Source organism: Melopsittacus undulatus, chromosome 1, assembly GCF_012275295.1.
Source record: "Melopsittacus undulatus isolate bMelUnd1 chromosome 1, bMelUnd1.mat.Z, whole genome shotgun sequence".
Lineage (NCBI taxonomy): Eukaryota > Metazoa > Chordata > Aves > Psittaciformes > Psittaculidae > Melopsittacus > Melopsittacus undulatus.
The window spans coordinates 76,279,228-76,303,642 of record NC_047527.1 but is presented as its reverse complement, the minus strand read 5'-3'; the positions used below and the strand labels follow the sequence as shown (position 1 = coordinate 76,303,642).

The 24,415-nt window shown below is 40.9% G+C and overlaps 2 protein-coding genes across 2 annotated transcripts in view; both read left to right on the top strand.

The window, feature by feature from the left end:
- Positions 1–6,657, top strand: part of MYO10 (myosin X) — a 157,081-nt gene extending 150,424 nt beyond the window's left edge. The window contains exons 37-41 of the mRNA XM_031052807.2: positions 290–426; positions 1,347–1,467; positions 3,942–4,394; positions 4,767–4,958; positions 5,226–6,657. Coding sequence (XP_030908667.2) covers positions 290–426; positions 1,347–1,467; positions 3,942–4,394; positions 4,767–4,958; positions 5,226–5,336 — 1,014 coding nt within the window. The 3' untranslated portion in view covers positions 5,337–6,657. The remainder of the gene's footprint in view (positions 1–289; positions 427–1,346; positions 1,468–3,941; positions 4,395–4,766; positions 4,959–5,225) is intronic.
- A 10,261-nt stretch (positions 6,658–16,918) lies between these two features.
- Positions 16,919–24,415, top strand: part of RETREG1 (reticulophagy regulator 1) — a 62,900-nt gene continuing 55,403 nt past the window's right edge. Inside the window, exon 1 of the mRNA XM_031052868.2 lies at positions 16,919–17,200. Coding sequence (XP_030908728.2) covers positions 16,944–17,200 — 257 coding nt within the window. The 5' untranslated portion in view covers positions 16,919–16,943. The remainder of the gene's footprint in view (positions 17,201–24,415) is intronic.

The following is a 24,415-nucleotide window of genomic DNA, read 5'->3' as shown; positions in this document are numbered from 1 at the left end:
TTACTGGAATAACTTGAGTAGATACTAGTGCGTTTGAGAGTCAAGTTGCTTTCTAAAACTGGAACACTCTTGCTGGGTTGGTGAAATACAGGAGTTATATGAAGGAATCAACATTATTTAGGATAAAAATTAAAGTGGGATTTGACAGCAAGTAATACTGCTGATGAGAACAAGTTGCTAACATTTTTAGCCTAATGTAAAACCTAGCTCTGAATTTTCTTCTAACTGTCTTACTCTGTGGTGCTGCTTTTCCATGCTATGCTTTTTTTCATGTGCTGTTTTTCATTAGGTGGTTGAAAAGTTAATTCGTGGCTTGGCCATGGAGGATAGCAGAAACATGTTTGCTTTGTTTGAATACAATGGAACTACTGATAAAGCAATTGAAAGCAGAACCATCGTGGCAGATGTCTTGGCAAAGTTTGAAAAGTGAGTATGCCTCTGCTTCTCTCTCCACTCTAACAAGTAGCAATCAAATAAATTCAGCATTATTGACACTGGAAATTTTCCCTTTCTCTTACTTGTTTGTGATGGTGCAGCTGAATGACACACGTGGCCATTCCTGGAACAAAAGCATCTTTGTTTTTTTTCATGAAGGAATTAATGAGCCACCTATTTACTTGTGTTTGGTTTTTCTGTGTCTTGACACCAGTAGAGTGATATTTCTCATCACTATTTTATCCACATTTTCTTTTCTACTACTACAAATATTTCCACCATTACTAGCATTGTGGCTGCCCGGGCACTGGGAGAACTGAACTCTGGGCAGTCACTGCCATCCTTACTACCTATTATCTAACTTCACATAGAAGTCCCACAGTATGGCTCATATTTTTCTTACCAGTAAAACTTAAACCACCCGTAGGACTGCAGTAAGAAAATTTAATACAAGTCTAAATACCTGTTTGTCATACTTAACGTTACGTGCATGGTGATCGGCCCTCTTTATCTACATAATAATGGAGGGGGAAAGGAATGTCTGAATTGTTGTGCAATTACATTTTATAACAGGACTTAATAGTGTTGCTTTTATCAACACCTGACTGAGCCACAAATAAAAGTTTATTAAAAGAATTTGGGTTAGTAATAGTTGACTGAGAACTGAGTCAACATCTGTGAGTCCCTGATTTTCATGTAGACTCTAAATACACCCCACTACCACCACCTCAGATGACATCAGCCAGATACAACTGTGGAAAACACTTAGCTCCAGTCAGCAATACCAGATTGATAGCAGGTGTAACAAAGCAAAATTCAGCTGAATGCCTTGTTTAGATTCTTCAGGTGTCAATTTAGAAAGGAGCCTGATATCATAAATCTGATCTCTTTTTCTTCACACATCTGTGCAGGCTTGCTGCCACTGCTGAAGCTGGGGAGATGCACTGGAAGTTCTACTTCAAGCTCTACTGCTTCCTGGACACAGAAAATGTTCCAAAAGATAGCGTGGAATTTGCCTTTATGTTTGAGCAGGTAAAGAACAGAGGTTATACTTTGAGGCATTTTTAAGACGAGTAAAAAAGCAAGAGATCTAGGAAGCACAGAGAGAGTTTTGATTATGCTTCTATGTAAATGCACTACTATTCGAGCATCAAGTGCAAATAAAGTAGTTCAGTGGTCAAAATATGCTTATCCTGACACAAGTGAAACACATGAGTTACCTAGTGTTGCAATTTTTCTTCTCTACTACTTGTGAATTGCTTTGTGTATAGTGGTAAAAAATTGGATAACTGGGTCTAAGCCACATTAAAAAAATAAAATAATGCTTTTCATTTTGCTCTTATGGAGCCATTTTCTTAGGAAAGTGCAAGAAATAAAGTGAAAAATGTGTGGCAAGCAAATTAATTATTAGAGACCCATGTTGGCAGCTGTACAGAACTAATTGAATAATAGCTTTTTCTGTTTGAAATCAAAAGCTGATTTCATATATAGATAGGCACCACAGTAAAATAAATCAGTCCAGTCTCAGCAGTAACTGTAAAATTGCTAGGATTAGCAGAAATCCACTTAATGTGCTGCGCTGAGGATGAGGACATACTGTAAAACATAAGGGAAATTGATTTATAATGAAAATTGACTATATTAACAGTTCGATTTCTATTATATGAAGTCCTGTAGTTGCTCAGAAACTCTCACTGATGGCATTTATTACTGTTGATTGAACTTCCCCCTTTATATTATATTTCAAATACCTAAAAATTCTTCCAGTGCCCAGCTTCTTTCAGGTGGGCACTAGAAACAGATAGTGATTTCTGTGTAAGGCTATTTGCAATGCCAAGACACTGGTGTTCTGTTGGTGAGCAAGCCTGATGTGACCAAAAAATGACATATTCCAATTTTCATATGCATGAAGCCTTGTTCCCTTCCACAGGATCTTAAACATCTTGACTGTAATAGAGTATTCCTTCCTTGTTCACAGTTTGGCTTTCTGGCACCACATTTCATCATGAGTCTACCAAATGTCTTTTTCCAGAGCCTACTATAGTAGCTCAACCCAGAACTGCGTATTGTTGGCTGAAAGATCTGGGCAATTGATTGCATTAGTTTGGCCTTGAAACATTGCCATTCTGACTGGCTGTTTTTACATAGAGAGGAGTCAGCCAGTTAATGCCTTTTGTTTTGGGATGAAGTTCAAACAGCAAGAAGATCCATGAGAGCTCTGCATCGGATATTTTACATTACATGATTGGTTTAAGAGGCAAATTTAGATAGTTCTCTGTAAGCACATTCACTGAAGCAGTTTTCATGCAGCATTCTGTTCGGACTGGTGTTTAGCCAAATATTTTGTCTTCCCAAGACAATAGTATTTCAGTTATAAAGCATGGCACATTCAATCTCTACAATTAACATTATAGCAATAGCTTAAAGAGGTGACTTATTACATTCTGACACCAGTTCTCTTCTTTTTTCCTAATTGCCTGCTTTTGATGTCAGTCATCAACTTTTTTTCAGCCAATTAAGAAAGTTCCCTTTTGTTATCAGTTTCTGTAACCTCCATTATTTTAAAGTTTGAATCCTTTAACTCATGAGGCACCGAAGAAGAACTGGAAGATTTTCTTTCTCATTAAAATACTGTCCTTCCATTTCAACAAGATAGCTTTTTCTTCTGCATGTGTATAATCTCAGGTAAACTATCTTGTATGTTTAAAGGCACATTCTGTCTCTATCCTAAGCGTACACCTAAATGAACAAGCTCTTAATTAGATGTGATTATCTTTCTTTGTGTTGACTAAACTGCTTGCAATTCCTGCATCTCCAGACATGAGGGATGTTTCTTTCCTGTACTAGTATTATATGAAAAGAAATAAATAAATCCTAGCTGCTGCCCATTTCCAAAGATTTGAATGGGTGTGGAAGTCCTAGGATTTTAAAGCAACATCTTTGCTCAGAATCTCATCCCTGATGCTACAGACTACTATAACATGTAAATGTTTTACGAATTTTATCTGGGATTCATTTACTGCTTTCTCCTCAGTGAGGATTATTACAAAGCTGTCCCAGGGCTTTCCTTTTTTGGCTCAAAACATCAGTTTTCAGAGCCAGATCATTGACAGCAGTAAGTAAAACTAGATACCTATTTTTCTAATGTCCTTGAATGTAGATGGCTTCCTCCCAATCAGATGTTTAGATTTTTATTTTCTTGCCTTTACATTTTCTTCTTTCATTTTCTTTTTTTTTTTTTATAAGTAATTCGGGTGCTTTTATATATGTGAGTTCACCAGGGGCTGTACTAGCAACAGTAATTCCCATTTAGCAAGTTCCTCAATTACCTCACAGTTCTAGTAAACCCTGTTCAACACATTTGCCAAGGGAATCACTTTTGATTTATTTAATGGATCATTTATTTCAGAGCCTGGGTTTGCCTGGCAGTAAACAGACTTCCTATTTCTCTCAGTCCTTTCAAAGACTTGTTTGTACATAAAAAGCTACCTTTTCCCCCTTGATAGGCTCATGAAGCAGTGATTAGAGGACATTACCCTGCCCCTGAAGAAACTCTCCAGGTCCTTGCAGCTTTGCGTCTTCAGTACCTTCAGGGAGATTACACTCTGCATACCACTGTGCCAGAAATGGAGGAAGTCTATCCCTTGCAAAAGCTGAAGTCTCGCATTACACAGTCTACCAAAACATTTACTGCAGCAGAGAAGGCTGAGAAGAAACGAGCCAGCTTTCTTGAAGGAACATTGCGGAGGAGTTTTCGCAGTGGCTCTGTCAGCAAACAGAAGGTTGAGGAGGATCAGATGTTAGACATGTGGGTCAAAGAAGAAATCTCAGCTGCTAGGACTAGTATTATTGACAAATGGAAAAAACTCCAGAGGATGAACCAGGAGCAGGCTATGGCAAAGTATATGGCTTTGATTAAGGAATGGCCTGGCTATGGCTCAACGCTCTTTGATGTAGAGGTAAGACCTCCTGAACACTCGAACTACCGTTTATCCTGTATACATGATGATTTCATTACAAAGTAGTGAAACCATAAACATGGGATCACAATGCTCAGACAGCTGAGGTAAAAAAAAAATCAGATATTAAAACCATACACCCGCTAGCAGGCACTGTAACTATTTAAATCTACTAGTTGACCAGAAAATACAGAGGGACAGAATGCTAGTCTGATGGGTTGCAAACAAGTTTGAGAAGTGTAAAAGGCTGTGTTCACAGAGGGATAAGCAGTATGCACTTGTCAAAAAATTGTTACAGACAAGAATGTTCACAGTAAGGGTTGCGTGGCTCTCTCTGTTTCCTTTGCTGCTAACTTACATTTTCTCCTCTAGTGCAAAGAAGGGGGATTCCCGCAAGAGTTGTGGCTTGGAGTCAGTGCTGATGCAGTGTCTGTCTACAAGCGTGGGGAAGGAAGGCCTCTGGAGGTGTTCCAGTATGAACATATCTTGTCATTTGGTGCACCACTTGCCAACACCTACAAGATTGTGGTGGATGAAAGAGAACTGCTTTTTGAAACTAGTGAGGTAAGAGAAAGAAGGAATTTTGTTATTGTGGTCTTCCTGTTCTGATAGCCAGGCTACTTAGTAATTTAAGTAATTGCTCTAAATGTTACAGATCTGTTCAAGATCCCTGTAAAGCTAAAGGAAAGACACAATGAGATAGATAGAAGTGCTGAGTATTCTTGTTTAACTGCAAAAGGGTTTTGTTGAAAGATCAACCGTTTTATATCGTTATATATAAAGAAATTCATTCATATACTGTTCCCTTACTAAGAACTTTGCTCTTGGCAGGTGGTTGACATTGCAAAGCTGATGAAAGCTTACATCAGTATGATCGTGAAAAAACGCTACAGCACCTCTCGATCAGTGAGTAGTCATGGAAGTCAGGGCAGCTCCAGGTGAAAACAAAACCAGTTCTACTGTGCTCCAAACAGAACATATCACTGCTTGGCCTCAAAACGACCTGATGATAATGATCACGTCTGTTGACAAGCTCACAGAGAACCGGAGTTTCCACGGAAAATATCTTCAAACATTGTTTTAGAAAGACCACAGGGTGGGGATGGGTAAATCAGCTGAAATCATTACATACTAGAACTGCTGGCTCATTCAAAACTTTCCAAAGCGTTATTATCTTCAGTTGATGTAACAAATGCCTTAAGACTTGATCCACTGCGATACAAGCAGTAATAAGTGCCTTACAATATTAAACCCAACTTGTATTGACCTAAAATTGCTGATAAAAGTCAAGAGGAGGTTTGTTGGTTGGTTTTTTTTTTGACCTTTCAGAACACTGAAAACAAAGTTACATTCATCCATTCTGCACTAATCTACTGGCCTATACACATGTGGGAAGGGGAAGAAGAGCAAGGTATGTTTCTTGGAGAGCTGCTGGCAGCCTTCCTGATGGACACCAACATTTTGTTTCCCCTTGCTTCCATGGATGTGCACACTGTGCATGTGTATTTGAGCTGTCAGGAAAATTTGATTAATTTTATTCTGTATTTCAGAAGTCTTTTGAAGCAAAGGGAGTAAGTATGTGCAATGGTGTAAACAGTCCTTCTGTACATTTTAATAGTTCAGATTTATAGTTGTTACAATTGTATGGTTACTTTATAAGCAGTTTTATTAACAAATTCCAAAATTTTCATACATTGATTTTACTATTGCAAATATGTATTACCGTATAAGTAGCAGAAGTCTGCATTCTGTATCTGCTGTATTATAAAGAGAGATGTAGCTGAGAATATTTATAGACTACCTTAATACGGAAATTATCAGTTCAATATTCCATAATGTCAGCTTGAGTTTTTAATATTAATTTTTTTCTTTTAAAGACATCACCCTTTTATAATTCTGGCTGGACTTGCCAACCCAGACTGCCAAAGGTCAGAGTCCTTCACAGTTGACTAGAGAACGCAAAATTATGCAATACACCTGCTTTAATACAGAGTTCTCTATTTCACCTGGTTGCCTGATGAAGGTTCTTGACAGTACCATGTAAATAAATTGGGGAATATCAGCTAATAATAAGCTGATTTTGGACTTTTATTTTTGTACAGAAATACTGTAATATAAGGCAAAACTTTGATCAAAGGTATCTTTTGTCCACAGAAAAAAAAAGAAACCTGAAAAACCTTACTGTTTTTAAAAACCTCAGCCTTTAAAGAATCACTGAAAATAAAAAAAGTCCAGCAATAAAGAAAATATATGTGGTGTGCTATGTTTCCGCTTCATACTGAGTTGGACTTGAAACAAAGCTCTGATTGTGTTTGTTTTCTTAAGAGCAAAGCCAGGAACACAGTGTAGGCTACATGTGTGTATATATATGTTTTTGCTTGGAAAGTGCATGTGCTTTGAGTTGGATGGGGCAGGTTTCCTTGACCATGTGATATGTGTCCATTACACCAACAGGACAGAGGAAGCACTGATGAGCAATTCCACTCCACAAGGAATGTGCAAGTCAGGCCTTTGCTATTTGTGTAGCCCTGATGTAAGATGGCTTGTTTTTACTAGCCAGCCACAGCATGGTAGCGCAGCATGTGCTGCCTTTGCAAGTGTACGTAGCCTTTATAGAGAACAAGGCATACTGTGAGAAATCCTACACCCTCCTCCAACTGGCAGATCCTTTTAGTCATTCTATGACACCACCCCTCAGTCCTTAAAGGCTTGCTAAATAATACTACTAATTTAATGTTCTTACCCTCCCAGCAAAGGTAACTTAAGAAAGACAAAAAAAATGGGAGAGCTATAGCTCTGGTATGTATAGCTACACACACACTGAGTATCTGAGACTGTAATATTGCTGATTTTATCCATATGCTAGTTATTTAGAAAGAATTAAGCTGCTCTTAGCAAGGCATTCTTGGAATGACATAATTTATTCATTTCAGCCAGTGCAGCAAGAAGGTTCAGTTTTGTCCGTGTGCTGTTTGTAAACATGTTCAGAGAAGTCCCTAACACATCAACATTAATTGGTCAAAAAAACAGTTTAGAAGGTGACAGTCATCTTTAGGGTCACAAGCTGACACCATTTCTCCAATCCCAATTCATTTACCTCCTGACTGACTTCTGAATGCTGTCAGCCATTAGGAGGGATGTTTGCTCTTAGTCAACACACAGAAGTGCCTATCACTACATCTAAGAGTTTCTCTTCATTCATGCCACTTCTGCCAACCTGCCATGCAAATCTTAATTACTATTGTTGAGGCAAGTAAAGTATTTCATAATTGTCGATACAAGCAAGAATGCACAGTTTATAAAAACAAATACTGCATAGTAGATATATACGTGGTTTTGGAAGTGAGAACAGTGTTCCTTAAAGGATAAAATCTTTAAAAAATTGATTGAGGAGATGATCTATTCTTGCAAAGTATTTTGCTTCAGGAAAAGCTTATTCCAAGAATACATGAGATTTCTTGCTTGAGACAGATATTATCTCTGGCATATAGCATTTGAGTTTTTCTGAAGAGAGGAGAGGAACTTCTCACAGAATACATTTTTCCTTTTAGTCTTGTTCTGAAATAAATGTTTGTGAAGAACATTATAGAGGCTTACCACTACTTATAAAAGAAAGAGCAGGTCTGTACTTCTGGACAGGCCATAGTATTGCAACTGCTACACTCTCTGAGTGCATCAGAAATTATAGAGAACTGAGTAATAGTAGCTAAAGGGTTCTAGGAGAAAAACCCTGCCTTACTCAGTCCCTACAGAGAGAAGTGGAATTTTACTGCATGTTATGGTTTTCAGGATCTGACAATATCTTATTTTCTGAGAGAATGAAGAGCAGCATTTTCTGCTCCTCTGCCACTGGGGTGCTCCGCTTATGCAACCCTGCAACCTAGTGGTGGTGCAGCTGCCTGCCACCCATCCCTGTCTTCATTAATGGGACCAGGATGGGCCCCAACTGTGGTGCTGCCACTCACTCAGCTCCAGGAGATCTGCTACCTCCAGGCACTCACACTGACCTTGTCAAAACCCCTCTGGGAGCACACACTAGGTTCCCACACACTCAGACTGTGCCTGGTCTAATACAGCCATAGTGAGGAAAGCCCCAGGACCACACTGGCCAGACATGATGCTGTGAGAGCCAGGACTGGGCAGAAACTGTGCAGTCCAGCCTAGAAATGGAGTGGCAGCTGCAATGAAAATACAAAGGGATATTATCTTCTTAGCACGCCTTAAAGCTGGCCATGCCTCAATTCCACCTATGTCCTCAGGCTTCAGTCTAGCACTTTCCCTCTGCCTTCTAATACACATAGATCCCTTTGACAGGGTGCCAGAATTGTTAATAAACTCAATTACACAAGCTATGCTGAGGAAATTGCTTCACCCAAGAAGTGTTGCATCAGAAACCTAGGTTTCAAGCCCCACATTTCTGAGGCATGCAGCTGTAACAGGTACACGCAGGTTCACACCAGTACAAACACCTACCATAGACATGCCACACCATTGCAAGTCATGCTGGCCTAAGTCTATTTTACAGCACTTGGGCAGAACTATAGCAGCTGCTTCAATACTGACAGACTTTCTTGCAGGGCTTGCACACCAGATCATTTACAGCTCTGTGAAGTAAATACGGAAGGGTACAAACTAAAGTTGACAGCACTGATTTGAATATAATTCTGTGTGGTGGGAGCCCTAGAAACCCACTGCATTTCACTCCATCAGATGACAGAGGAATATTGCTACCAGCCGTGCTGTGATGCAGCCATGCCTTCACAAATACATACACGCAAAGGGCTGCAAGGTGGCTGCAGATTGTGGGGAGGTGCACTTGCAATTAGTTCATGGGCCATTCTATCCATCTACCCCTATTTCTTTCAAACGCCTAAGTTGTTGATGCCAGTTAAACTCGCATCACTAGCAAACATCTAATAAATTTTAATCTTTAAGGAATCCACTGAGAAAACTTTCCACAACACGTCACAAAAGACACAAGGCCTTTGGTGCAACATGTCAAAAACACAGACAGCAACAGCTACGAGAAGCAAGCAGAAGAGGGCAGCAGTGGTCCAAAGAAGTGAACTACACAGCGAGCTATTCCGTCCATAGCAGGATTTTACCTGGGCTTTAGCAGCAGACAACAGTCTGGGGTAGGAGAACAAAACAAAGGAGATGGGGATGGTACAGTGTTCTAAACACCTTACTGTTGCTTTGTAACAACAGTCTAAAACTCTTATCAACTGAAAGTACTTTACCTGTATCTCACAATGTCACTAGCCCTGTTCATAGCAACATCCTTTGAGATCTGCACAATAAAGATAAAACAGGAGGAAAAAGGACCAAATCTAATCAACTTACAAGATTCCAACTAGTTCTTGAAATTAGTACCCAAGCATATGATATTTTATTCTATGTTGTTACATGCTATTTCTCTTACTCCTATCCATAAGAGCATCCAGTCCTTCCTTTAGGATTATTCTACCTAGTTTTGCTTCATACACATCAAAACACTGTTCTTACAATTGTGTTGCTAATGAAAACGTTTAAAAGGATCTCAAATCCATCCCTAGTAACAAAATTATTAACCTTAGTGATTTATATGGTTACGGTCACTTAATAAAAATTAATAAAAGTTTTTGCCACCTTTCTACTATTTTTTTTAAGAATTCATTTATTCTGTATCTTAAAGCAGCAATTTTCAGACTTTTTAGATCACTTCCTTTTTTTCACTGTTTTTTTTTTTCCTTTGCTGCTAGTCATTCACACTCACCTTGGCAGCCCTGAATTACACTCCTGATACTTACCAACTGATCAACAATAAGATCACAAACATCCTTCCATCTCACTGTGTCAAAATTAAAATAAAAACCAGTAGAAGTTGATGAAATCCCATCTTCAAGATGTGTTTTCTCAATTATAGGGAAGGATCTTATGTGTACTCTGGGAAATTCCTATATAAAGGGACCTGTATCTGAAAGACACTTCCTTAACCTTTTTCATACATGCCCCCTCCTGAGAGCATATTTCCCCCTACATGCTACCACAGTCAGTTCCAGGCATGGAGCCACAATCCAGTTTTCTCTAGCTAGGCATTACCTTAGTCCCCACCCCCACTAGAAACTTGACAGTTTGCTAAACCCAACATTACACCTAACTGTCCTCTCCACAGATTACCAAGAATTTCTATCTGATACACTCAAGTGAAATTACCTTTTTGCTATTATCCCTTGCCAGAGCACGCTGATACATCCACTGCCCTCATCTAGCCTTAGCTGTGGAGACCACAGTTTGTAGCCCTCTCCCTGACAGCAGCTGGGAATGCAATTCTGGCTACTCACACAGCAAACATACTCTCCCCATGCTCAGCTGCTCAGTTTTGTGTCCCTCATGCTGCTTCCCACTTTGAGAGCCATGATCTCTTGAACTACAGCTTTTCAAGAAAGCACGGTGTCAAACATCAACTCCTGACAAATCACCCATGTTGCATACATCTAAAAACCAAGTTCATAAAGTCAATGTAATAATCAAATGCATATAATTACTTTCTTCTCCACAATAAATAGTTAAGGCATTGTATAGTTTTACCACAAGACTAATAGTTTTGTTTAGATCCCTCTCCCTACAAATAAAGCCAAAAAACTAATGTACAAATCTGCTGATACGCAGCAATTTTAATTCTTCCTTGCCAATGACACCTCGTGCATGAACTAACCTCTAAAACTTTACTTCTAGACAATTGCTGGGCTAAAAAAAGTTGCTGACCTGCATGCCCTCCTCTCAGATGGAGTTGACCAAAGAGTGGAGCTAAACCTATAAAGTCATTATTGACTCTCTACCATATATATTCAAGCAGATACAGCTATCTAAGAAATTATAGTAATTAGGTCAGGAATTAGATCCAATAAAAATCAATCACTGATATTCTACATGGCATGATTAAACAGACAAAAGAGTAACACAATTTGGTGTTGAACACCTATTGTATAAATTATTGTACAAATTTTTAATGAGATTGCTGTACAATAGTATTTCTGGGCTAAAAACAAATGGTTTAAGTGGTTTCTTAACTGGCTTGGCCATAGCTGTGGAGTTTGTCAACACACATTTTCTTCTCTAAATTCCTTTGTCTCAGGTCCTAAACAGGGATTAAGAAGCATAACCTATCAGTGAAGGAACAAAAAAATCACCAAACAGTAAGATTTGTTGATAAGTAGCAGCAACATTCATACAATTTTGTTACTTCTGTTATATTTTTCATTTTGTACCACCAGGTAGTTTGTATTGGGCTTGCATGACAAGGTTTTGGTAGCAATAGGGCTACAGAGGTGGATTCTGTGAGAAGCTTCCAGAAGCTTCCTCCATGTCCAACAAAGCCAATGCCAGCTGGCTCCAAGACAGACCCACTGCTGGCCAACGCCAAGACCACCAGTGACCGTGTTAGTGACTATGAGGTAACATATTCAAAAAGGGAAAAAGTTCTCCAGCAGGAGCAACAGCAGCCAAAGAGAGGAGTAAGAATATTGTGAGCAACAGCTTTGCAGACACCATGGAAGAGACCCATGGTGGAGCAATCTGTTCCTGAAGGATGCACCCATGGAAGGGACTCATGTTGAAGAAGTTGGAGGAGGACTGTCTCCTGTGGGAAGGACCCCACACTGGAGCAGGTGAAGAGTGTGAGGAGTCTTCCTCTGAGGATGAAGGAGTGGCAGAGATATGCGATGAACTGATCACAACCCCCACAACTGTGGGGGAGGAGGTAAAGTCATGAGTGAAGAAGGGAAGGATGGAGGAAGGTGTTCTAAGATTTGGTTTTATTTCTCATGCTCCTCTGATTTGATTAGTAATAAATTAATTTCCACAAGTCAGGTCTGTTTTGCCCATGACAGCAGTTGGTGAGTGGTATGTCCCTGTGTTCACTCAACTCACAAGCCTTTAACATTTTTTTTCTCCCCTGTCCAGTTGAGGAAGGGAGTGATAAAGCAGCTCTGGTGAGCATTCCCACCAAAACAAGGTGGTTTTGTTTTTTGGGGGGGTTGGGGGTCTTGGGGGAGTTTTCTATTGTGTTCTTTTTTTGTTTGTTTGTTTTGTTCTTGTTTGTTTGTTTGTTTTGTTCTTTTTTTTTTTTTTAAGAAAAAGGGTGAAAGAGAAATCATAGCATTTTGAGCCTGGAATCATAGAATAGTTTGGGTTGGAAAGGACCTTAAGATCATGTAGTTCCCAACCCCCCTGTCATGGGCAGGGACATCTCACACTAAACCATAACACCCAAGGTTTCATCTAACCTGGCCTTGAACACTGCCAGGGATGGAGCATTCACAATTTCCCTGAGCAACCCATTCCAGTACTTCACCACCCTCACAGGAAAAAATTTCTTCCTTATATCCAATCTAAACTTCCCCTGTTTAAGGTTTAACCCATTACCCCTTGTCCTGTCACTACAGTCCCTAGTGAAGAGTCCATCCCCAGCATCCCTGTAGGCCCCCTTCAGATGCTATGAGGTCTCCATGCAACCTTCTCTTCTCCAGGCTGAACAGCCCCAACTTTCTCAGCCTGTCTTCATATGGGAGGTGCTCCAGTCCCCTGATTGTCCTCGTGGCCTCCTCTGGACTTGTTCCAACAGTTCCATGTCCTTTTTATGTTGAGGACACCAGAACTGCACACAATACTCCAAGTGAGGTCTCATGAGAAGAGTAGGGGGGCAGGATCACCTCCTTCAACCTGCTGGTCATGCTCCTTTTGATGCAGCCCAGAATACGGTTGGCAAATCCTCAATTGAATTCAGCAATGTCGCTCTATGCCTACATCAGAATTTTCAAACATGTTTCAGAAGCATTAGAATGCTTTGATAATCATAAGCTTCTTTGATACAACCATTTACAAAGCTTTCTCCTCAGTTTTCATCCATCATTTACTCTGACACCAGAAGCGCAGTCCCTAACCTAAATTGGGCATTACAGCTCACACATGCAACTGTGCACTGGGTGTTAGTCCTAGTTTTTCCCAGCACAAACTCACAAACTGCACATAAACCTTCTAAATTCTGGGAGGCAAAACATCAAAATGAAGAAATATCAAAGACAGACAACATATTTCCTACTATTTTTTTCTGAAAAAGACATCTAAATTTTCAACAGCTGGGAGTGAATCATCCATCTCTTCTTTCACACTGATGTTTATACCAGAGTGCTTTCAGTAAGCTCGTTTATATAAACCCAGTCCAAGAACTATCAACAGTGTAAAGAGGAAAGAGAGCTCACATCCATCAGTACTTGAAGCTTTTTTTTTTTTTTTGCCATTAGCTAAATTACAAAACCTATTCTGGAAGAACTTTTCTCTAATTTCTGTTCATATCCTTCACAATATAGTCCAGGAAAGCAGAGGCCGGTAATCTAGAATGGATGGAAGTTTAACCAAAATCTGAAAGAGTTCCCATATCTGTAATCTATCCTGCTCACTGAAATCCCACCTCATTCTCCCCTCCCAGATTCCATCTCCCTTTTTCTGTGAACTCCTGTGACTGGGAGTACAGCACAGAGTATAAACTATGGGGGAGTGAGCACACAATTGTCCTCAAATGTTTTGGTTGGTTGGTTGGTTGGTTGTTCTTTTAAGTGTAATATTGGTAAGGAAGGATCGCCTGAAACCTGCCATGGTTATAATCCTTAGGAACATAGGATTTTATTGCTATTTTCTACTGCTGGTTAAACCAAAATTTAAACTTTTTAACCACAGTGTCCTTTCTGGGGCTAAGTATTTCATGGTCACTTCAAAAGTGCGTAAGGAACACCTGACTTCACGCTTACCTAGTAACTGTTCGGAGTCAGCTGGACTGAGATGCTGGACAGGACAGTCCATGTGACTGAAGTAACTGAATGCTAGCAAGGGAAAGCAATCTGCCGCTGGCTAAGCTGGGGGTGGTTTTGGCAAATTACGAACAGTGTTCACTAGAACACCAGCTTGGCACAGGTAACACAGCACCCTACAGTGGTCTGAAAAAAGAGAAGTGTAAGTACAGGAAAAACTCCCTCATTTGTACTCCTTTTGCTACCCCTTTTTCCTTGTGAGAAGATGCTGTTTTTACTGATAAGATTCCCTGAACTCCCACTCCCAAAACCAGGGAATCGGTACCTGCAGGAAGCCACTGCACTCACCCTAGAAAACCATCACATGCTCAAGTGACAACAGGAGTGCTCAGTAACCATAAGCAATCACCAGCACACGTATGAGGCATCTGCCTGTTTTCCAGCATGGTGACAACGCCCTGTTTTGACCATCTTTTTAAGGCAGTTTTTATTCATCAACACAAAACCAAAGCAAAACAACAAAGTGCTTCTCCAGTCTTGCTGCAACTATTTTCTATAGCCTTTCTTTTCTATCAGTGTGTTTGAGTTGCTTCAGCGAGCCTCTCTTTCCTTTTGTTCTCAGACCTTTGAAGACAATATTTAATCACTTTTTAGCCGGGCTTATTATTCTGCCTGGTTGCTAGACGGAAGAGCACAGTAGTACAACAAATTAGTATAAAACTAAGATGTCCTTCAGAAAAGTCTTAAATGATTATGTAGTGCCCTGTATGTTTCCTCTCAGGTGCAATTCATACATTGCACAGAGCAGGTGGAATCAGGGAAGTAACTTAACTCCTTCCTAAGGTCATTTGATCAAAACACAGAGCAGATTTGCAATCCACAGTCAACACTGCAATTTAGTTAATTTTGTGATCTTACTTTGTCTTCTTTTACCTCAGAGAAAACAAGGCATGTTGACCTTCAAGTAGTATCAAATGAGTATCACTCCTGTTCCCATAAAAAACCCAAGCTAACGGGGTCCTCAGTTAAGCTAGGAACAGATGTTAACTTCCAACCCAAAATTATTCTTCTGGTTTTGTTACTTTGCTCTTACACTAAAATTATTTAAATTCATGCAGTTTACACTGAGACACGCTCTTTGACTCCAGTTTTGGCTGTGCTCAGCAGCGGAACGGGTGAGCACCATTTCTCACCAGGCAAGCTCTCAGAACTCTGTTCCCCAATACTCACATTAGCTATTACACCCACCACCACTTTAGAGGGAAGTGTTAAACTCCCACCTTGACCCTGAGGCTGGCCAGGAATGTGGTAGTGAAGATGACAGGACAAGACAGTATGGATTTTCAAGCATGTTTCTTGGATACTTAAGATACAGATGGAATGCATGAAACTCCTGTAGCCTCATTAACGGTCTCAGAAGTTCCTAGCGCTGTGACAGCAACAATTCCTTGCTTTTTAGGATTTTGGAGGCTGCTGCTTGGCTGTGGTATATACACAAGGAAGAGATGAAGAAGGGACCTCAGTAGTAACATCTTCTGGCAGGTTTCACCCCACACCATCTCCCAGACCAACAAATCGGCTGGCTTCCCAGCTTTCCCCAAGAGGGAACCAAACCCCCAACACCATTCCCTGGTCACTTGTGCAACCTGGGCAAAAGCCCCACGCACCAGAAGGCACAGATAGTTGGAGCACCTGCTCCACACATAAGCCCACCACCTGCCATTCCAAGGGCCCTACAGGTGGGAAGGGAACACGAGGCATGCGGGTTGTGCGTGCGATGTGTGCGTGCGGGTATTGTGGAGGGTGGTGCTGTACAGGGGGCGTGAGGGGAGTGTGTGTGGTGGAGTCATGAGGGTTGCATGATGATTATTAGAGGGATGTTGTAGGGAACGCGTGCTGGGGGGAGTGTGAGGGGGTTGTGCGTGGAGGGTGTGTGAGTGGGAGTTAGGGGACATGTGTAGGGGGGTGTGTGTGAGGAGGAGTTAGGGGACATGTGTAGGGGGGTGTGTGTGTGAGGGGGAGTTAGGGGACATGTGTAGGGGGGTGTGTGTGTGAGGGGGAGTTAGGGGACATGTGTAGGGGGGTGTGTGTGTGAGGGGGAGTTAGGGGACGTGTAGGGGGGAGTGTGTGTGAGGGGGAGTTAGGGGACATGTGTGGGGGGAGTGTGAGGGGGAGTTAGGGGACATGTGTAGGGGGGTGTGTGTGTGAGGGGGAGTTAGGGGACATGTGTGGGGGGAGTGTGTGTGAGGGGGAGTTAGGGGACGTGTGGGGGTGTGTGTGTGAGGGGGAGTTAGGGGACATGTGAGTGGGGTGTGTGTGTGAGGCGGAGTTAGGGGACGTGCAGGGGGGAGTGTGTGTGAGGGGGAGTTAGGGGACATGTGTAGGGGGAGTGTGTGAGGGGGAGTTAGGGGACATGTGTAGGGGGAGTGTGTGTGAGGGGGGAGTGTGTGTGAGACGGGGCAGGGGCCGCGGCGGGGCTAAGGGCGGCGCTGCCTCTCCGGACGCGCACCCGGACAACTGCCCGCGGCCCCCGCACGCACGCACGCCGCTACCCGTGTTCACCAAGCACCGCCCCCCGGCACCTGCCACGCGCAGGCGCAGCCCCTCGCGGCACCTGCCGGGAGAGCAACCTCCCGGTGCGCGGGACGCGGCCGTTAACGGCGGCGCTGCGGGCCCCGCCCCCCCGGCAGCGCGCCCCGCCCTCAACCCCGCCCCAGCCCCGCCCGGCCCAGCGGAGCCAGGCGGCCGCCGCCACCGAGCCATGGCTAGCACGCAGCTTCCCGGTGCGGAGCCGGAGTCGGGAGGGGAGCGTGGTGGCAGCGGGCAGGAGCGGACGGAGGCTATCGAGGAGCGAGATGCGGCAGCACAGGATACGGAGCCTGCCGAGCTGTCAGGCGGGGCCGCGGCTCTGCTGGGGGACACGGGTCTGGCTGTGGGCTGCTGCATCGCGGCGGTGCTGAGCTGGGAGCGTCCCCTCCATAGCCTGGGCGGCTTCGTCTGCGCCAACCTGCTCTTCTGGTGAGCGATACCGGACGCGGTGGGGAGCGGGGTCGGGATCAGAAACCCCCCTCCAGGGAGAGGGAAGCCCCAGCCCGACCTCCCACCGCTGCCCCGCCAGCTGACGGGCGCCTCCCCACCTTTTATCACTCCTCTGCCCTGCGCTCGTCCTCCGGGAGGATTGTTTACCCCCACGGCTTCTACTGTCCTGGGCCTTTGAGGGGAGCTGACCCACTGGCCCTGCGCTTCCACGGGGGAGGTCTGGCGTTCCTCTTCACCTGCGCCATCTCTCCCCTGCGCCCAGCAGCTGCGCTGGGGCACGATGTAGTCCTTGGGTTGTGTGCATCTGCGTTACCAGGTTCTTGTGTGCCTCCTTTTTGCTCTCCCCTTTCTCTCACCCTATTTCTTACAGCAGCAAGGAGCCCCAGAGGAAGGCTGACCTGGGCGGCTGTGGCACGCCCTGATGAGAAGTTGCTTTTCTTGCAGCTGAGATGAGCGATGGGCCTTCGTTTCTGTGCGGAGTTTTGAAACCTGAAATTAGGCCTCGAGCCGTAGTCAGCGCTGTGTTGCTGCCGTGGTCCATTACCTCAGAGTTTATTAAGGGTGTGCGTGCTTTTCCACATTGGTGGCCTAGTTAGTGGGGACAGCGGGAATGCTGCTGCAGTGCACCAGTTCTCTTTTTCGACCAAGCTTTTTCTAGTCGGATAGTTTTGTTGAATAAACCCCAGAAATTAGTCTAGGGAAGTTTTTGTTGCACTTGTAGCAGCTATTGTTTCTTTTTATAAAAAGAAAAAAAAGTCTTTCTGTGTGAAACTTCTTCAGGACTTTCCCCTGATCTTATGTGTTGATGATGCCTATGATTTTTGTTTTCTGATATAAAATGTTACTGTATGCCTGCTTGCAAAGAGGTGGATTAATTGCAAATTCCCGTTAGTTCTCTATAACTCTTAACAGTGTGATGTTTAAACATGAGATCCCAGTCATGGAAAGAGAACTTTCTGAAGCTTTGCATTGCACAAGAAAATATCTCTATGCAAATATTTTCAAAATCATTTTATCCCCTGTAATCCCAGGAGCAGTGTGTGTGATGTCTAATTTAGGTTGACTTTTATTATCCACTTTGCTCTTAGGTATCCATCTTAAATCCTTTCATTGAGAAAGTTACATGGTGTTGCTCTCATTTTTTTGCATGCGTTAGAGATCATCTGTTCTTTCAACAGTTTGGAGGAGTCATGCTTTATGTTTCTTTGCCCCATGGCTCAGATAAAATTTTCAGGGATAGTGTTTAACAGAATACATTTCTGCACCACTAAGAAGATTAGCTGATTATATAGATATATATGTATACCTGCAGTGATAGCTGCTGGGAAAGCAGGAAGTTTGCAGTACTGGTGCCAGGGAGTTTTGACAGTTAAAAGACTAACCAGGACATATGTAGAAACAGGTATGGTGGCCAGCTTTGTGACTGAAGAACAAAAGGAAAGATCTTGTTGGCAAACCTATGAAATCTGACACTTTGAAAATGAAACAGTTGTTTAAATCTAGTTTTGTGTTTTCCTGCTTTGGTGCTGGCATCATAAGCATTTGCAGCACAGTGTGTTTGCTGCTTCTCCTTTCTCATTTGAAATCCAGCTGCTCAGCCTGGTTTGTGATGACTCAGTCACTGCTGCTTCAGGACTGTGAACTGCTGCCTGTGAAGTCTCTCAAACGTGGCTTTGTGCTGGCTGGAGTCTAAGCTGAAGAAACATTACCCAGTTACTGCTTCATATCCCTCATCTTTCTTTGTTGTGTGTCTACAAGTATCCCTGTCCCCGTACAGAGGTGGAGTCACTCCATGTCTGTAGGGCTTCTTATCTCTGTTTTTCTCAATGTTGAGGTCTGTACTGAATGAGAGGAGAAGTCTCTCCTGAGATCAGCAGTAGTGCTGGTGGATGAGGGAGGAGGTGAAGTTTTAATAGTTTTCTAGATGTTGGGAGTTTGTTGGGAAAATAGTGATAGTTCTTTCCTCCTATCCCTTTAATTTTGGTGGGAGTGTGTTTTCCCTCATGGTTAGTTTAGTTCTTCTATATGTGCTGTTCAAAACACTAAAAACACTTTGTGTGTAAACTGTTGCAGTAGGAGCTGCTGAGGGTCAACTGTTTCTCCAGTGTCACAAAATCCTCTGGGCTTTGTGATTTGGGTTTTTTGTTTGCTTGGGTTTGTTCGGTTGGTTTTTGTTTTGTTTTGGTTTGGTTTTGGTTTTTGTTTGTTTGGTTTTTAATATTCAATTGTAACCTCTTCTTAAAAATCATTTAACCATGTTACTGTATATAAATACATTTTTCATGTTTAGTACTGAAATCGTATTCTTGTAGGTACAAGAAATTTACTAATTTAATTTCATTGTTTCCTTCATATTTTTAATATTCCTAAAAAATCATCGTGGACTATTTAACAAGACTTAAAGTAGCTAGTTCTTGATCAGGACCTTTTTAGACTAGGCAGTACTGCACCAGTTTTCACTTCCCTTTGATTTCTAACATAAAGGCTGCACTGAAGTTCAGACTCTGCAAAAGCTGACACCATGTGCTTTACTTGACTGTTTTGATTGACTGTATCAAATATTAATTATCATACAATTTAGATTTTATATATACTGGCATTGTCAGTGAACTAACATTCCATAAAATTTTATGGAAACAAGGCTGGCAGTTAAAGGGGAAAAAAAATCTGTTACTGGAGAAGTATTTTTCACTTACACTTCTATTATTTAATCACCATGAGCAGTTTTAACCCACTCCACTCCAAATGATCCCAAATGAAAATCTTTAAAATTACCAAGGGTTAAATATATATCATTTAGCACCTAAGCATTTGAAGTGTGATATGGGTACTAGCATTCTGCTGTAGGTAGCTTACAAACTGAAGTCAAAATACCACATGAGAAAAACATTCTTTTCCCCCCTCCCCCCAGCATTTTACATGTGTAATACTAAAAAAGTGAATAATTTCCCTAAGAGCAGAGAAACTCTGCACTAATCCTGTATTTTAAGCTAGTATTCCAGCCTAATTATTGCCTTGTGTTTGTGTATAGGGAGGAGGGAATAGTGGCAGCTTTTCATTTTGTTCTCCCAGTCTGTCATCTTGAATATTTCTATGAGTTCAAGAGGACAAGTTTATTTTTAGGAATTCCATGATGTTATGTCTTTTGTCTTTGCAGATATTTGTTTCAAAGACATGTTATATTTGCAGGTAGATGTTTCAAACGTAATACATTAATGTGTCTTGCAAGGTCATCCATAGATGCATCAGTTGCATCTATTCACCAGTTTCCAAATGACTGATTTCCATAGGGTTTCTTGGGAAGAGAGGGAGTGGAAAGGCTAAGATGTAATAGACCTTTTCTCTGTTTCTGTCTCCTTGTGGAACAAATTTATTGCATTACTCTGTTTGCTGTTTTCATTGCTAGCCCAAGTCAGAATTTTTCTTTAAGATTTTTACATGCTTTTTGATATACAAATTTCTATGGTCCTGCAGGTGTGTTGTTAACAGTGTGCCAGTACTGGATGAAAAGATTAACTGATCAGCTCTGGAATACTAGTCTCGTTCCTTGATTTAAACAGTATGCTTAGACAGTATGGTATGCTCTCCAAATATACCATTAAAAACGGTGTGTTTTGTCACTATCTATGCTCAGATTTGTTTCTTTTTTGCTTGGTCTCAGACCTAATGAATATTTTCATTGTATGAGAGAATAAATCAAGAGTTTCTTAGTGACAACTTGCAGAATTTTGGCTGAGATTGGTTTACAGGAATGAAAATTGACATTGTTTAAGAGCCAGATAGTGTTACATAAAAACCTGGACAGTTTACAGCATTTTCTAACCAGTAAGATGAAAACAGGATCAATCAGAAAATAAAACAAATAGGATAATTGAGGAACTGAGGGAAAGCAATCATTACTGAACAATTTAGGACCAAACACAGGTTGACAACTCTGGAAAATAGAAATGCTGAACAGAGGAGAACAAGCAAATAGCAGCCTGGCTTGGGCTTACTCTGTTTTGCTGATTTTCTGTCTAAAGCATGTTGTCTTAATTTCTTCATGTATTAATTCAAAATAATGAGACCTTTCAAATAGTAAGTAGAATTTTAAGAACAATAGAAGTTTTAGGTGAATATGCTATGCTCTGTGGTAGATGTTACATGACTAATGAGAGCATTAAAGCAAATGAGATTTAGAGCAGCATGGCAGAGGTGGACTGTTTAACATCAAACTGCTGCCACTGTATGAGAAAATGGGATTAAGATTTCTTCTGTACTTTGCCAGAGCATAGGTTAATTAAGGTCATCTGGTTATGTTTCTGCAAGAATAAAGGAAGACACATTATTTGATGTTATGTGTTTAATGCAAAATAATTTTGACTTTCATGGAAATACCATCCTATTTTCACTGATCTAACTGGAGCATTTGATGTCTTGGTATACTCAGAAGTTATGTAGTTTAGGTCATTTAACCTTTCTTCACAATTTTTCATTTAATATGCTCATCTGAATTCAATGAGTTGTAGCAAATCTGATCCACAAGCCACAGATATTGAACCATGATTCTAACCGCTGCATTCCCCAAGAGGTTTCCATGCAAACAGCGTGAGATAATTTTGCAATGACATTTTATTATTGACTTGATTCTATTTCCCAGACCACCGATATACTTCCAAATTTCTGAGCTTGTAAGCAAATTTCTCTTTGGTGATCAAATACAAAGCATTTAAAAACTCTTAGTAGTTTTGCTTGGACAATTGTACTATTTTCATTTTTATTTAGACTTGTAAGTTTAAAATACTGTTTCTTTAAGTTGGGGTAGAGAGAATAAACAATTTGAATTGGTGTCCTATGTGGTACTAACTTTAGTTAGAATAGTCCAGATGCCTTGGCCTTTTGCCCTGCAGCCTGCACACAGACCTCCAAGAGAACTACCACCTCTGCAGTTGACTGTCAAAGTAATAGTAGTTTAATTTTGTGGAAATCTGTTTCTTAATGCAAGAGATTTATTTATTATTCCAAATTATTTATTCCTAATAAGTTCTAGAAGGTTTTCTAAAGAACCGCTCATGTTTGATTTGATCTGTGCTTTCTGGCTGAATAAATGTGATCCTAATCTTTTGAATAAAACCTGACAAATAAACTTCTTGAATAAAAGGTGGATGATTGAATTGTCTTTGTCTTAACAAAGAAAGAATTAAAGATAATACTGCAAGATTTAGAATAATAGTCATGCCTCTTCTGTTTTTGTTTTTTTATTTTTATGTATTTAATGATAGGGTTGTTAGTCTTCTGGGCACTATCCAATGCAAAACTCCTTGCTAGTCAGCATATAAATCATATGTCAGCCACTTTCTGGTTCTTCGTTCCATTCTGCTTGAAATATTTTATTAAAAATCTGAGATAATCCTATATTCTTGAATGGCATTCTTACTTGGAAAAATCTTTAAGTGGAAAAGATGTTTTCTTCCTAGATTATGTCTGTACAGAAGCTTACACTTTTCTCCACTAAACTAAAAGTGACTTTAAACATTTTTCAATGTATGTATTTTAAGAAGCATTCTATTTCAGTATTCCGATATCTTCAGCTAAACAGATATATAGCTGTTTGAGTTCAAGCTGACAGGCACCCAGAGTGGTGGTGTGCATAGTGTGAAGCTGGATTAACATAAGATGTAGAGTGAATGTTTCTGAAATCAATTTCTTCAACATTTTTTTTTCTTTTTGTAGGGGTGAGGAGGTTTGTTAGACAGAATTTATAAAGTCTTTGTTTATTCTAAAATTTGTGACATCCAATATGTAAATATATTTTGTTACATGTAATATGTTTTCCTCTCTGCGACAGGGAATCAGCTTACAACAGTTTTTGTATAATGTTCAGATATGCAAATAGACAATTAAATATCATATAAACATAGTAAGTCTCTCAAATTCTATTCTATAAATAGGTTCTGTAAAAAAAGCCTGCATAACTTATTCTGTCTTAAGTAGGTATTTACGCTTTTTCTGCAGGGATGGGGAAACGATTTTTGCACTGTAATTCTTGAATGCATATGCTGATACCTTGGCTCAGACCAAGATGTACTGAAGGAACAACAGGATAAATACTGAATTACTGACTTTTGGACTGAAGATGTGTTGAATGCTTGAGCATTTGGATTTTAATACTTGCATATAACTGCATTTTGATATGTACATAAGCTTAATATGAAAAATCATTTACATCTGAAACCAGTTCACATAATTGTTAATTCATGTTTAATAGGTGTAAAAAGCAGGTTTTACAAATCTGCTTTGGCGTGTTTTTTCAGTTAGAGTCAAGGTGCTATGTTACCTTTAAATAAAATACAGTAGAATTTAATATATATTATTGCTTCTTGATTCACAAGAAGGGAAACTACATGATTGAGCCAGTAATAAGAACACAAGCTTTTTGATACTGTCTCGCAGTGTATTTCATCTGTGTTCTTGAGGAAGTGCATTTAATGCTTAATTTAGAATAAAACTAACCCTCCTCCCTTTCCCCAGACTTCTTGCTTGAGATGGGCATCAGAATTTGTTGCAACCAAGACTGGTGCTGATCACTCCTGCAGTAAGCATAGAAGAGTAGTCTGCTTTCAGCTCCAACAGGAAACAGTGGCCACCAGGAAACAATTGTGACCAAATCTTTTCCTTACATACATACCATCACTGTAGGTGTCTGTCTGAAACATTGTCAGGCAGTACTCTGTAAGGGCAGGAGTAGGCATATCTTTAAAATTAACAGATTGAAAAAAACCCCAACCTGTTAGCAGTTAAGTGTTCTCAAAATGCACTAGAAATATTTGTTCTGTACTGGTGAGAGCCATTCTCTATCTAGTTTATGTCATAGCCCATGCTTGCTTACATGTGTCTTATGGAAGAAGACTGGTTCTATGGTAAACTTTGGAAGGCGTTCGTGGATTTTCACCTTGCCATTTAAGAAGGGCACAAGTATATGCTGACCAGTACTATTTATTTTGCTCTGATTTTAAGATGTAAATAAGTGTTTGTTAAGCATGGAACTAAAGTCTGCAAATCACTCATTCAGGCAATAAATGTGTCACAATAGCTGATGGTGTTACCTTAGAGAACTTTTCCATCTTTAGGTGATGCAATATTAGATATCACCTCTCAGAGCAAATAAAGGAGCTCTCTAGCCAGAGGAGTTTTAATGTGTTGCTCTCCTACTAC